Below are 15,678 nucleotides of genomic sequence, written 5' to 3' on the forward strand. Positions count from 1 at the left end.
TAATTTGTTAAAACAGGAAGTACATACCTTGCCTTATATGTCAGAAAGAAAAGAAATGATTCACTGGCAGATAAAATGTAAAGACTCCCATTGTGTGGTGTTTGAGCCATTTTAACTTTTATTTTTTTAAGCCCTATCTTTAAATATACTATTTCCTGTTCATACCCAGATCAGACCAGACAAGTGGGTTTTGCATCCCTCCTAGCAAATGGAGGCAGGGAACAAAGCTTTGAGGCACTGCTACATAACCAAGAGTGCCACCTGCAGTCCCGCAGTATTTCTCTGTCTCCAGCAGACAGTGGATGTGCAAATCTGCAGTCTGACAAAAAAAAAAAAAAGGAATTAAAGTCAGAGAGACATTTTTTGGAGAAGTTCTGGAGGCTCCCTGAGGTGTTAGGCTCCTTCATGGACCATCCCTCAGGTGGAGCAGGGTGACCGGGGGGGGGGGGGGGTGTTGGAGACCCCCTGGCTGGTGTTCATTTTCACCTGGCCAGAGGTTCTGATAGCCAGGGGACTGGCTCCCTCAGGGCTTCTGAGGTCTCCTCCTGAGTATTCACTGCCTTCTCAGGGAAGTACCCTGTTGCTTGTCTATTAAGCTTTTGTTTAAAAAAAAAAAAGGCTTTTTATTGCTGGGTCTGCGGTGTCCGCTAAGCTCAGCATAGGTTTCTGTGTGCTGGCTGCACAGCGGGAGATACAGGGACCTCAGTTGGGGGCGGGGGCCTTGGAAAAGAGGGCCCTCCGTTCATCGGGGGCCTCAGCTACTGTCCTGGGGGAGCCCCGGTGAATAGTCATACCCGCAGTGGCCAGAGACTCCAGGGATTCCCCTCCTCCTCTGTTGCCTGTGGTGCTGGAGGGACAGGATAGGGGAGGGGATTCAGATGGCAGCCTTCTTGAGCAAGAGGCTGGGGATCCCGAAGATTTCTTGTTGGATTTTGATCTGCTCCTCAATAAGGCTTTCCTGGAGAGGAAGTGGATTGGGGTTAAGCGTCCGAAGGGGAAGCCTCTCTGTCATGTTTCCCTTCTGGAGGGTCCGGGGGCCTGTTGCGATATCTGGGTCTCAGTCGCACAGGTTCAGAGACTCATCCCAGAGATGTTGAAGATTCTGCTGATATGCCTGAGGACCTTTGGATTTGCAGGGGGCTGATCCGCATGTGGACACAGATGTGATTAAGGTTGATCTGGATCTGGATGGGTTTTCGGTATCAGAAGGAGATGACCCTAGGGTGGTTTGCTTCTTTAAGAAGGATGAATGGTGTCCCCTTATTCCTCAGCTGTTGCAGGAATTGTGGGTTAAGGTGACTCAGGAGAAGTCGGATAATGAGGGCATGAATCCAGTGCCTTTCACTTGCCTAAGAAGATTCGCAAGTTGGTGAACTGGGAATGGGACTTTCTGGAAGTAGGTATAAAGGTCTGCAGGGCCATGGCAAAGTTTTACCCCTTGATGGAGGGTACCTTGGAGCTGTTACGGGTACCGAAGGTGGATGTGGTAGTGTCAATGGTGACAAAGAAGATGACCATCCCAGTGGCGGAGGCTACTCCTCTGAAGGATGTTCAGGACCGCCAGTTGGAGAGTCAATTAAAGCAGAAGTTTCCGCTTTGAATCTTCAAGCCGTGATGGGTGGCATCGTGCTGCAGAGGGCATGTTTGTGCTGGGTGCAGAAGGCACAAGAGCATGCCTCATCAGGGGATGCCAGTTCTCTGCAGTCAGCGCGCTTCGAGGCTGGAGTGGCTTATGTTGCGAATGCGCTTTATGACTTGGTGCGCACTTCGGCCAGAAGCATGGTTTCAACAGTAGCGGCTCGCAGGCTTTTGTAGTTGCGAAATTGATCGGCTGATGTGTGGTCCAAGGCATAGCTGTATAATCTTCCCATTAAGGGGAAAGTTCTTGTTGGTGAGGATTTGGATCAGCTGATGAAGACTTTTTGGGAGTCCAAGGGGAACGGATTGCCTGAGGCTAGGTAAACCGGCAAGAAGGTTTTTCTGACTCTGTCCCGGTTTCGGGAATCACGTAGGTTCCGGTCAGGCAAGCCCTCATCTGGTGTGGGAGTGAAGCAATCAGTGGGACGGCAGCAGTCCTTTTGAGGCGCCTGCAGATCTTCCAGGGATGTTGCTGGCCAAGGAGCTGGTGGTGGAAGGTCATCGCAATGAAGCCAGCATCGCCCATTCCTCTGTAGAACTGGTAGGAGGCATATTGTTCTGTTTTTACGAGAGGTAGGTCAAGATTACCTCGGACCGTTGGCTTCTAGAGATAGTAAGAGATGGCTACACTCTAGAATGTTTGCTCTGTATCAGGGATACTTTTCTGGAATTCCATGTTGCTTCTCGAAGCAAGTGAGAGGCGGTGTGGGGGACTCTACAGAGGCTGTTAAGTGAAAGGACCATTAGAGGTTTCTTCAATTCATGGTGTTGGGGCAGCACTTCCAGTTTCAAGCTCTTCCCTTCAGCCTGGCCATGGCACCACAATCCTTCATGAAGGTGATGTTCATAGTGGCAGTGGCCCTTCGAGAAGGGATTTTGGTACATCAATATCTGGATGATTGGCTCATTCCTACAAAGATGGAAGAGGAATGCATGTGGTCGCTCCAGCAAGTCATGGAAACTTTGCGGTGGCTGAGTTGGGTGGTGAAGGTGGCGAAGAGTCACCTAGTTTCGACTCAGTCGTTTGAATGTTTGGGGGAGTTTGTTGACACCCAGAAGGGCAGGGTGTTTTGATCCCAGAGAGGTTGACAAAGTTGCAGGTGCAGGTAACGTGGCTGTTGCGGCTGTCTGTGTCAAATGCCTGGGATTATTTGCAGGTCCTGGGGTCCATGGCTTCCACATTAGATTTGGTTCTGTGGGCCTTCGCACACATGAGACTGTTACAGAACGCACTCTTGTCCAGGTGGAATCCCTTATCGGAAGAGTATCATCTGCCTTTGCCACTTCTAGAGATTCCAGGTCCAATCTGTCATGGTGGATGTCATGTCATAATCTGGAAAACGGAATGAATCTGGAAACCCCAGACTGGGTGGTGGTGACCATGGACGCCAGTCTCAAAGGTTGGGAAGTAGGGTGCCTGGGGCGAACTGCCCAAGTCTTTGGTCAGCAGAGGAGAAGTCCTGGTCTGTCAGTTGCCTGGAAACAAAGGGCGGTACAACGGGCGCTGGAGGCCTTTCTTTCCTGGATCAGAGGCAGGATGGTTCGCATATTTTCGGACAATGTCATGTCAGTGGCATACGTCAACCGGCAATGAGGATCAAAGAGTTATGCGGTGGCTCTGGAAGCTCGGAAGTTGTTGTTTGGGCGGAGCCATCTTGAGGGAACACCGGTGTCTCTTGTTGTGGGTACGGACAATGTGCAGGTGGATTTCTTCAGCAGGCAGCAGTAGGATCTGGGGGAGTGGGAGTTATCCCCAGAAGCTTGGAAACGCATCTTTGTCAGGTGGAGCATCCCCCAGTTGGATCTTATAGCGACGTGGGCCAACACAAAGTCGACGAGGTTTTCAGTCGCGGGAGAGGTCAGTGTGGTGGGGCTGGATGCTCTGATGTGTCCTTGACCGGGGATAATTCTGTACATGTTTCCCCTATAGCCTCTAGTCAGGCGAGTTCTGGTGGCGCCAGAGTGGCCACAGCGACCATGGTTTGTGGATCTCGTGCAGTTCATGGTAGAGGGACTCCTCAGGTTGGCCCATCTGCTATGCTTGCTACGTCAGGAGCCCATATTTATTTGGATCGGGAGGATCACTTTTGTCTTGTGGCTTGGAATTTTCAGAGGTGAAAGTTGTGTCTGAAAGGCTATTTGGAACAAGTTATTTCTACCCTTCTCCATGCTTGGAGACCTGCTATGTCTCTGGTGTATGTCAGGGTCTGGAGGGTTTTTGAGTCATGATGAACAGCAGAGATTGGATTCCCTGTTCGTGGACATTCCTCAGATTTTAGCCTATTTGCAGGAGGTATTAGCTAAGGGTTTGGGCTATAACTCCCTTCATATTCAGGTATCTGCTTTGGGTTCCCTTAGGGGCAAGTTGCGGGGGAGGTCTTTGGCCTCTCATCCTGCTGTGGTTCGATTCCTGAAGGGGGTCAGGCATTTATGGCCTCTGATTCAGAAGTTGGGTCCAGACTGGAGCCTCAGTCTTGTTCTATGAGTACTTTGTGGTGTGCCTTTTGAACCCTTGAGAAGGATGATGTTAAAGGAACTGACGTTGAAGACAGTGGTCCTGGTGGCCATATGTTCTGCCAGGCAGATTTTGGAATTGCAGGCTCTGTTGTGCAGAGGTCCTTTTCAGTGTATTTCTAATGATGGGGATCACATTGCGAATGGACCCCCTTTCTTACCAAAGGTGGTGTCCTTTGATGTTAATCAGATGGTGGATTTTCCGGCCTTTCTGGAATGGTCTAAGGATTATCCTCAGGGGAGAGAGCTGCATCTTTTGGATGTGTGACGGACGCTGTTGCAGTATTTGGAGGTCACTAATTCTTTTTGGCGGTCAATTCAACTTTTTGTATCAGGGGCGCGAAGGAAGGTGATAAGGCCTCAAAGGCCACAATTTCTCATTGGCTGAAGGAGGCCATTTGCTCTACTTATATTTGTAAGGGTCACAGGATCCCAGTGGGGCTGAAAGCGCATTCTACAAGAGTGTAGGTGGCCTCTTGGGCGGTGTGTCAGTAGTTTTCTCCTCGAGATTTGTAGAGCGGCGGTGTGGTCCTCACTTCATACTTTTACCAGGCATTACCTTTTGGTCGTGCCGGAGGATGAGTCCTTTGGAGAGAGCATATTGCATGCAGGTCTTTCGGGTTCCCGCCCAGTGTGGGGGTGCTTTGGTACATCCCACTTGTCTGGACTAATCTGGGTATGAATAGGAAAGGAAAATTTGTTCTTACCTGATAATTTTCGTTCCTGTAATTCCACAGATCAGTCCAGAGACCCTCCCCGTTGCTGCCAAAATATTGTATTTCCTGATAATCAATGTAACATATTCCAAATAATTTTTTACAGTTCATGTATTTTTTTGGTTTCTGGTTTCTGAAGAGGGTTTTAGGTTCTAATCTCTGGCTTGGGTATAGGTCAATACTGAGGGACTGCAGGTGGCACTCTTGGTTATGTAGCAGTGCCTCAAAGCTTTGTTCTCTGCCTCCATCTGCTGGTAGGGATAAAAAACCCACTTCTCTGGACTGATCTGTGGTATTACAGGAACGAAAATTAGGAGGTAAGAAACAATTTTCCTTTTTCCTGTTACAGACTTTCTAGTTAAACATTCAACATGCCCATGTCTCATTTTCCCATATAGGCATTGCTAGGGATAATTTTTCATTTTTTGATGTCTCCTGATCGCCTGCTCCTTAGCATAGGTAAATTTGCACAACTATGCTGCACTAAGGCAGTTTTCAAAGCGGACTTACTCATGCAAGTCTGCTTTGAAAATTACTTCTGAAATCTGCATGACTTCACCCCTACATTGGTTGTTATAAAATTATCCTCCCTGGTTATTTTATTTCCTGTGAAGCTTCTATTTTGTCTTCTGAGCTTGAGCACTGAAATTTGACTTCCCAAAACTCATCTGAATTAAACTATGCCACACACATTCAGAAGAAGATAGCTTTTATTTAAAACATATTTCCTCTGTGCTTTTGATTTCGTATCTAGTCTCTCAGCTGACTTTAGCAGGAAACTACTGCAGGAGTAAGCAGTTTCACAACAGGCTCAGCAGGGCCCTCACATGCCCTGGGAGAAATAACAAACGCTCCTACCAGGCAGTCTATAAATCTGCAGGTGGCATATAAAGTGGGCAGACTCTTTGAATTCATTAAGTTGCAATGCTCTGAATGAACCATATTGAAATTGTGATATACCGAAATATGAAATAAGGTTCCTTGTTGACATTTAAACTGTCTGTAAGAAGCCACAGGGTTCTCGTTTTCAAAACCATGAGTGAGGACAAGAATGCGTGTTTTCACCAAAGATTAGAAATACTTTGTTAATATTTTGTCACTTTGAATAATAATATACAACATAAATCTTTTTCATATTTCAGCAAACATACATAATATTTCTGATTGTCAGTTTTTCTTTTCATTTCTCAATTTACAGGCATTGCAGAAGAGGTAAAAACAGCAGACTTACAGAGTGCAAAAGCGATGTCACTTGTAAATAATCTGATAATAGACACTGTTGAAATTGAGGCACTCAGAAGATCAGTGGAGGATTTGTTCTGCATTTGCTATGGTACTGTTTGCTTTTGCTAAAACTGTGTATATTTTAATATTAACTTCCACTTGTCCACTTGGGGCCTTTCTCAGTAAACAGGCCGATACAGTACAGTGCGCTCCAATGGAGCGCACCGTTAGCCTGCTATTGGACGCGCGTTTTCCCTTACCCCTTATTCAGTAAGGGGAGGAAAATGCGCGTCCAACCCGCAGCACCTAATAGCGCCCTCAACATGTTGATGGCCCTATTAGGTATGCGCGTGGGATATGGAAAGTAAAATGTGCAGCCAAGCTGCACATTTTACTTTCAGAAATTAGTGCCAACCCAAAGGTCGGCGCTAATTTCTTCCAGCACCGGGAAAGTGCACAGAAAAGCAGTTTTTACTGCTTTTCTGTGCACCCTCCGACTTAATATCATAGCGATATTAAGTCGGAGGTCCCGAAAAGTAAAAAAAAAAAAAAAAAAATTGAATTCGGCCCGTGGCTGTTGGGCCGAAAACCGGACGCTCAATTTTGCTGGCGTCCGGTTTCCGAGCCCGTGGCTGTCAGTGGGCTCGAGAGCCGACGCTAGCAAAATTGAGCGTCGGCTGTCAAACCCGCTGACAGCTGCCGCTCCTTTTCCCCGTTTTTACCGCGTCACCTAATTTAAATACAGAATCGCGCGCACCGGGAGAGCGGGCGTTCGTCCGCTCTCCCACGGACTTTACTGAATCGGCCTGTAAGTGTTCCCATTTTATAGTTAAATCATGAATCTTTCAAAGACAATCCTTCCTATTCCTATACTTCCATGTTCCGTATTTTCTCTAGAACTACTTTGGTAACAGCACATGTAAATGGAAAATTTAGTTATTTATGTGTCGTCATTGCTTTGGCACTTCTATTTGTACATTTTGCAGTAGGAAACTGAGTCATGTAATTTGTTGTCTGAATTGTCTTTTTGATTCCAATAGTAATAATTAATTCCTTCATTAGGATGTATGGCTTTAGTCATGCAGTGCTTTCGTTCAGCAAGCATAAATTCTTCTACATTATTAATAAATTAGAGTCCTGTATTTTAAGATTCAAAGTTGAATTTCTTCTGCATATAAACATGTTCAGTACAATAGTTTTGCTATAAGTGGGCTGGAAATATTTTAAATAAATAAATGTAGAGAGAAATGCAAGCAGGACTTGAATATGCAACTGTATACATTCTGATGTTCAACAAATGTTCTTTACTTTCAGGTAAAGCTTTAGGAAAATCAACTCCGGTGCCAGTGCCATACGAGAAGATGATGCGGGACCATTTAGCTGTTGTAGTGCAGGGTCTTCCTGAGGATGTTCCGTTCAGACAGCCATCAACTTACAGTGCTGAAACATTGAAAAGGATTTTGGATAGCAAATTACAGCTTTCATTCATTGTTAAAAGGTGACCTACTTTCTTGTCTATGGCAAGACTGTGATTAATGTGAAGGATGTTCATTTAGCATGGAACCGTAATTTGGTACTGTTACATAGCACTAAAATTCCTTTTAACTACTATTATATTTAGAGAGATATGAATGTTTAAGTTCATTTGAAATGGGAAATATATTCTTTCTTTTAATGCAGGCCATTCTTAGAGCCAAAGAAACAGCAAGGTAAGGAAGAATTTAAAAAGCTGAAATGTAAACATGTTACTCCTTTTTTTTTTTTTTTTAAAGCATTTTTTATCCAGTTATATTTTTTTTAAACTTCATTTTTATTATGAATTTATATATTTTACAGGAACACAATCCTGAATATAGAAACATTATCAAGAAAATAAAAAAAAATGTTAACGATAGTATGAAATATTATCCATGGCATATGTAATTCTTTATATTGTTTCAAGAGTAAGCCCAAAATATAACATAAGTGGGAGAGGCAAGCTTGATATTGAAATAAGCATATTACAAACAAACCACATAACTCTAATATTACTGCATATCACACAATTCAAGGCTAAAGGCAAAAATTACTACAATGATCTTAATTCAGTTACAAATTTTTGTCCAGAAAGCTGTCAAATTTTCTGCTGCAAGGTATTTAAAATGAAATGTAATTTTGGGTTTCTACACCACCTGTTGTGACTGGGCACCATTTCAAGACAGATCACAGATCGTTGACCGTGAGGTTTTACATACTGGAACTTTGACTGTGTCTCACTGAGCATGCTCAGCATGCCACTATATTATTGTCCTCATCAGTCTTTTGTTTTCCGTGGAGCCCACAGTTGCAGTTCCTTACTCATCTGCTTCTTATCCTGTTGGGGAAATTATCACAGGATTGTTTGTTTCCTGGTAGTTTTCTAGCTAGGATTTTCTGGTTTTTTTGGCGGTTTTTTAAGTTTTCATTTGGTGTGAGGTCAGCACACCATTGGTGCCCGATGGGCATCAATTGTCTGCACCATTGAGTTTTTTGCCTCCTTTGTTTTCCAATTGGCCATGTCTACTGATTTTCACCAATTCCCTTAGTGCACCAGAGTTATGTCTATTATCAATCTCCATGACAGATGTATCCTGTTCCTAAGGACATCACATGACATTTGGAGGTGCTGCCTGTGTATGACCATGCACTTGAAAGACCAATGGTCCCAGCTGGAGCTGATAGATAACCATTTTGGATACTGGAAGACTGCTACATCAGAGGCATCAACATCAAAGGAGCATGGAGGTGAACCAGATGAGAATGATGCTGCGGCATTGAAGGGGAAGCCCACTCCTTCGATATCTGGCATCGATAAAGATCAGAGGGACAGGCCTTCACCTGGCTCTTCCCGTTCAGTGAGGGCGAAGAGTTCCATCTCTTTGATATCGGCATCAAGTGAAGACAAAAAGAACCAGCATCTGTCTCCATCGGTGCATGGTGCCAGGAGTGGGGACAGCCCAGTGGTAACTGAGAACCCCCTGAAATGGTCCCATGGAGAGGAGAGCTCATGCTCACTGATGGCATGGAAACTGCATCAGTCTCCAAGGGTTCAGGTGTCAACCACTGATACAACTCTTTGTTCCCAGGAAGATGTGGCCACCTATCCTGCTTCCCAGTCGGTGTTGGCATTGGCTATCTTTAAAAAGGAGTTGAATAAAAAGATCCAACAGACCTTGTACAAGGCACTGTGGGACCTTGTGCTCTAGCATTGAGGGCTTTGGGACTGGCGTGGGCCAAAGTCAGTCCGCTGCTCGAGCCCTTCCAGTTGCTTGTCGGCTTTGTATTGATGCCAGTGCCTATTCCTAGAGGGGAATTAGGGTCGATGATGACTGCTCAGATGGTGATCTCCAGCCCATTGGAGGAGGATGCTTCCTCCAGATGCTAGAGGTTTTTTGAGTTCAGGCTCAGACAAGTGTACCTGTGTCTGAGGCCTCGTCTGCCAGATAAGCACTGTCAATATTCTATAGCCCACAAAGTGTAAGAATAATCAAAATCAACAAATAAACATAATCTCACTAAATATGAAGGTGTGTGACTGAACTCAATGTATGTATACATTTTCACATGAATTAAATTTATAAATGAAAAAGAGTGACCATCATATGGCACTGTATGATGATTATCATCTGGGCTCAAAGTGCTGCCCTTCTATAGTGCCTTGGTTTTAATCATCAATCACTCTTCTTTTGTGCAAAACTCAAAACCACTCATTTATGATGTGAAAAAATGTCAAATGCATACTTCCCTTTCCCTTTGTGATAAATTTAAAGGAAGGATGCTGTGAGGTTAGTTCCACCATGTTCTGATTGAAATGCCAGACATTGCAATGTTTCAGAAGCCCCTGACACTATAGAAGGGCAGCACTTTGAGCCCAGATAATAATCATCTTGGAGTGCCAATGATGGTCATTCTTTTTCATTTATAAATTTAATTCATGTGAAAATTTATACATACATTGAGTTCAGTCACGCATCTTTATATTTAGTGAGGTTGTGTTTATCTGTTGTTAGGCACTGTCAGCATCTTCACCACCGGCCTACAAGTTGGATTGCCTCTGAAGAGGGATTGATGGGTCCCTCTCTGACCTGGACCCCATTTGGGGTCACTTGCCATATCAGGAACTGCTTTAAAAGGAGCTCTTCTCTCTTTTGACCAATGTGGTCATGCCTTTTCCACCATGAGAAAGAGGGCAGGGATATCAAATAAAACTGGAAGACTTTGTCCCAACTTAGACCTAAGGGCCTTGAAAACATTTTTAAAAAGAGAAGAGTTCAGGATGATTTTTCTTAGCACCCTGATTTCCTTTCTTCCAAAAGAGAACTGGCTTTGTTCTCTTGATCTCAAAGATGTTTACATTACATACAGATATCCCCTCTGTCACAGGAAATATCTCAGATTTGTTGTGAGGAATCTGTCGCCTTCAGTATCGCATGCTGCCCTTTGGCCTAGCGTCAGCCCCATATGTCTTCACAAAATGTCTTGGTGTGGTGGCATTCCCAGTGTGCATCAAAGCACAGTGGTTACAAGCCACTCAAGATCTGCGCGATAGCATCCATGTCACACAACCACTCAGCGGCTCTTTCCTGGTGACGGGACACTTCCAATCTGATCAGGGTGAAACATTTCAAATTTTGCCAGTCCAAATTTCCCTCATCTCTCCTGAGATAAGGAGCTCATGTAGGAGGGGCTCTGCACCCAAGGTTTCTGGTCTGTTCAAGAGAAGCTCTATCAGATAAATTTCCTGGAGTTATAGGCAATTCATTACACTCTAAAGGCTTTCAGAGATTATTTGGCCAACAAAAGTAGTCCTAGTCCAAACAGACAACCAAGTTGCAATGTTCTATATCAACAAGTAGGGGATTACGGGATCATACCTCTTGTGACAGGAGCCTGTCCAGTTGAGAGACTGGCCATCTCTCAAGGGATGGTTTGAAGGGCTACATTTCTGGCAGGTGTGGAAAATAGCCTGGTGGACAGGTTGAATCAAATCCTGGAACCACATGAATAGCCCCTGAATCGAGGACGGGGGTAGCAAACTAGATATTCCACTAGTTGGGCATACATATGGTTCATCTGTTTGGACCCCTCAGAACAAGAAGGTTCTACTCTTCAGTTCCAGGAAAGGGCTCAGGGCAAACTAGGCTCAGATGCCTTTGCCTTCAATTGAGGCAAGGGCCTGCTATACAGGCCCTTGCCTCCGATACTGCTAGTTAACTCTGTTGAAGCTGAAAGAAGACAGGGGGACCATGATATTAATAGCCCCATTTTGGCTGAGACAGATTTGGTTCCCATGCCTCAGGGAGATGTCCATTAGGGACTCAATAAAGCTGGGGACTTCCCCAGATTTCATTACTAAATATCAGGGCAGGTAGTGCCAAACTAACATCAGGTTCCTGGTTCTCACTGCCTGTATGTTGAGAGTTGACTTTGCAACCACTTGATTTGTCAGAGAATGTGTCTGAAGTTCTTTTAGCTTCACGAAAGGATTCTGTTAGGAAGTACTATGGACTTAATTGGAGGAGGTTTGCCTTGTGGTATGAATAAAGCGCCCTAGATCCTTTCTTCTGCTCCACACAAAATTGCTTGATTACCTTCTGTAATTGTCTGAGTCAGGTCTAAAGACCAACATACAAGTTCACCTCACTACAGTTGGTCCCTATCACCAGCATATAGAAGATAGACCCATCTCTTTACAGCCTTTGGCTGTCTGATTTATGTGGGGGCCTACTTCATTTGAAGCCTCCCATTAGGCCACTGTTGTATCTTGGAATCTTAATCCATTATGACCTAGTGTCCTATTTAGAGGACAACTTCTTAAAATATTTGGGACATAATAGGCTAATGTAGTTCTGTCCCAGCTGATAAAAGCTCCCTTTGAGCCACTGTGCTCCTGCAACTTGGTACCTGACTTGGAAGGTTGTATTTTTGGTGCCAGTCACTTCAGTGTGCAGGGTCAGTGAGCTCCAGGCTGTAGTAACGTATCCAGCTTATACCAAGTTTCATCATGTTAGGGTGGTTCTGCACATCCATCCTTAGTTTCTGCCTAAGGTGGTGTCAGAATTGCATCTTAAACAATCACTCATCCTTCCAACATTTTTTCCCATGCCACATGTCCACCAAATTGAACAAATACTGCTCAGTTTGGACTGCAAGAGACTCTTGGCCTTCTGCCTGGAGCAGACTGAAGCCCATAGAAAGTCTACTCAGATTTTTGTTTCTTTTGACACCAACACACGGGGAATTGCTGTTTCTAAACAGACTTTTCCCAGTTGGCTAGCAGAATGCATCTCTGTTTTGCCCAGGCACCATCAGTGCCCACGCACAATCCATCGAAGCACCAAAGCTCAGCGATGCCGATGCATATTGCCCCCAAACCACCTAAGAATCATTTTTCGGGGCATAAGTGGTCCAGGGAGACTTCTCCCCTTTTTGTGGTTGATTCAAATGGGGGACCTTCTTCGCCAGCCGTCTTCCACACTTCTTCCGCCTCGTCCAACATCTTCTCGGGCCTTTCCACGTCTTCCCAGCACCAAAAGAAGTCAAGCCTTTAGGAACCCTTACGGGAAAAAGAGAGGCGGCCTCCTATCGACACCACTCGACCCAGGGCTCTGGACAGCGACATTCTGCTGGCGGCAGTGCCTCCGAATGGCACTCCAACACAACCAAGGCAACTTCCTCAGACAAGCTTGGCCTCTCAAAGAATGTCACAAATTTTTCTAATACTGTCACAATTTCTCACAACAATAGAGCAACAGGATCAAACTCCACCCGACAGACCCCTGGACGCCCATGTCACCACGGGACAGCCCCAGCCCAGGGCCTTCACCTGATGGACAGCCTCAAATGCCGTCTCCTCCTGCAGAGGATTCCCCCCAGCTGTCCACTTCGCCGGGTTCCTCTTCAGGTTATCTCTCGGACCCTGCTGAGATACCACCCAAGCCTGTCTCTCCTATTCCAAGTTTGTGGAAAAGGTGGGGCAACACCTCAATGTAGAGACCTGGAAAATTCCTGACCCCTTGCAGGAGGTCATGGGGATCCTCAGAAATTTCAATACACCTGCAGAGCCTACGGCCTTGCCTTCCCATACTGTTCTGGACGCTGTAATAACCAAGGCCTGGGTATCCCCCTTTACGGGACAGCCAACTTCCTGTAAAACGGATTTAAAATTCTGGATGCGACAGTCACCCTTTTACTCCATGGTGCAGCTCCCTCACGCCTTGGTGATGATGCAATCTGCGATGCAAAGAGCCAGAAAGTCCAGACTCCATTGAAATATCCCCCCCTGATAAGGACTGTAAGTATTTGGATGACTTCGGCAAAAAGGATGAATCCGGCATGCTGAATGCAAAGATACAGCAGCACCAATTTTATGTGGCGCAGTATCTGTACGATTGCCTCCAGTTTCTCAAAACCCTGCTGCAAGCCACGTCCCCGGACGATCGACCCCTCCAGGAGTTCCACGACATGGAGGAAGGGTTATGGCACCTTCTCCATTCAGCATATGAAGGATTCGACACTTCAGCAAAGTCCATTGCCAATGCTGTAGTGGCCCGGCGCTTGGCATGGTTGCGGGTGAGTGCCATTCATGATTAAAAAAGCAGAAGGTGGCTGTCATGTCCCTGACCATTCCCTCTGAAGCAGCTTCGTCGAGACACTCCTCCTCCTACAAGAAACCCTTTTATCCACGTCATCCATACTGGCTGTATCCATCCTACCAGCCCCATTCATACCAGCCAAGTCGTCAGCAATCTTCACAGCAGCAGGGACTGCGGCAGCGTCCTTTCCTCCCTCGGCAGCCTCGACCGTCTCTGGAATCCCACCCCCATAAAGCCCCTCAGGGTTTTAGGGAATTTGTCCCCATTGCTACCATTACCTTCAGTGGGGGGGGGGGGGGGCAAGGCTCTCCCAATTTCTTCCAGCCTGGAAAACCATCACATCCGACCTTTGGGTCTTGCGCATCATATGGGAAGGATACTCCCTCGCCTTTCATTCTCTTCCATCTCTACAGCACTTAGTCCGCCAGAAACACCTCAATGCGCACTGTGGACCCCTGCTACAGGAGATCAATCATCTGCTCAAGCAACGGTGCATTCGGGAACTGCCCCCCTCGCAACTCCTCCAGGCCTTCTACTCCCAATACTTCCTCATTCCTAGCAGTAGCAGTGGCTCACCTCTGGTGACAGGGGATCCAGATATTTCCCTACCTGGACGACTGGCTGCTGGTGGCCCCCAACCAGTCCACCCTACGAACCAATCTTATCTGGATCATATCTTGTCTGGACAATCTGGGCCTACTCGTCAACTACGAGAAATCAAATCTACAACCCACCCAGGTCTTACAGTTCATCAGGGCTCATATCGACACCATTCAAGACAGAGCCTTCCTTCCGGAGTCCCGGGCGCTTCCCCTGACAACACTTGCTGGTTGCCTCCAAGCGACCACCACTGCCCCGGCCCACCAACTCCTCACCATTCTCGGTCACATGGCCACCTCGGTCTATGTAGTACCTCACACTCAACTGCATATGCAACGTTTTACAATGGGGTCTAAAGTCTCAATGGAGCCAGTTCCTCAATCCTCTTTCCACTCCTGTACCATCACGTTCAACATGAAAAGGGATTTGGACTGGTGGCTGACACCATCGGCGCTCATGTTGGGCTCGCCTCTCTGGCCCCCTCTTATCACACGGTCCTCACCTCGGACGCTTCCACCAAGGGGTGGGGTGCCCATCTCACCCACCTACAGACTCAGGGCCTGTGGTCCGCCTGGGAACAGTCACAACAAATAAACCTCCTGGAACTCCGGGCCATTCGGAACGCTTTTCGGGCCTTCGAGCATACCCTCCACGAAAAGACTGTTATGGTTCTCATGGACAATCAAGTCGCCATGTTCTACATCAACAAAGAAGGAGGGTCAGGTTCCTGGAACCTTTGCAGAGAAGCTGTCGGGATCCTGGAATGGGCAGAGAGCAGGTCAATCTCCCTTCAAGCCACTTACCTGCCTGGAATCAACAACTCCAGGGCCGACATACTGAGCAGGATATTTCACCCTCATGAGAGGGAGCTCCATCAGGAAGTGGCAAATCACATATTTCGCACTTGGGGTCTTCCTCTAATCAACCTCTTTGCAACAGAACAGAACAGGAAGATCGAGGTCTTTTGCTCTGTGTATCCCATTTACCACCGGCTAGCGCAGGACACATTCTTCATAGACTGGATGGAGGGTCTACTCTTCGCTTTCCCTCCGATACCTCTTATCTCCCGACAGTCCAGAAGTGCATCGCAGACTACACAGACCTGATTCTCATCACTCCAGCGTGGGCCCGGCAACCGTGGTACGCCTACCTAGTTCAGTTATCGGTGGCCCAACCGATCCCCCTGGGCAACAATTCACGCCTTTTCACCCAAGAAGGGGGCTCTCTGCTTCATCCACTACACTCATCTCTGAATCTCACTGCATGGGAGATTGAAAGGCTCATATTCCACCACTTAAACCTTTCTCCTCTGCTTCAGTATATTCTAGTCTCATCCAGGAAACCCTCTACAAGACTCAGCTATCAACGGAAAT

General features: G+C 46.4%; 1 protein-coding gene across 9 annotated transcripts in view; it reads left to right on the forward strand.

Annotated features, from left to right (window-relative positions):
* Window positions 1–15,678, forward strand: part of GTF2I (general transcription factor IIi) — a 240,633-nt gene that overhangs the window by 23,076 nt on the left and 201,879 nt on the right. For all 9 annotated transcript variants that reach the window (XM_029612153.1, XM_029612156.1, XM_029612158.1 and 6 more), the window contains 3 exons: window positions 6,067–6,201; window positions 7,407–7,590; window positions 7,773–7,801. In XM_029612153.1, coding sequence (XP_029468013.1) covers window positions 6,067–6,201; window positions 7,407–7,590; window positions 7,773–7,801 — 348 coding nt within the window. The remainder of the gene's footprint in view (window positions 1–6,066; window positions 6,202–7,406; window positions 7,591–7,772; window positions 7,802–15,678) is intronic.

The sequence above is a fragment of the Rhinatrema bivittatum genome, chromosome 8 (assembly GCF_901001135.1).
Source record: "Rhinatrema bivittatum chromosome 8, aRhiBiv1.1, whole genome shotgun sequence".
Taxonomy (NCBI): Eukaryota; Metazoa; Chordata; class Amphibia; order Gymnophiona; family Rhinatrematidae; genus Rhinatrema; species Rhinatrema bivittatum.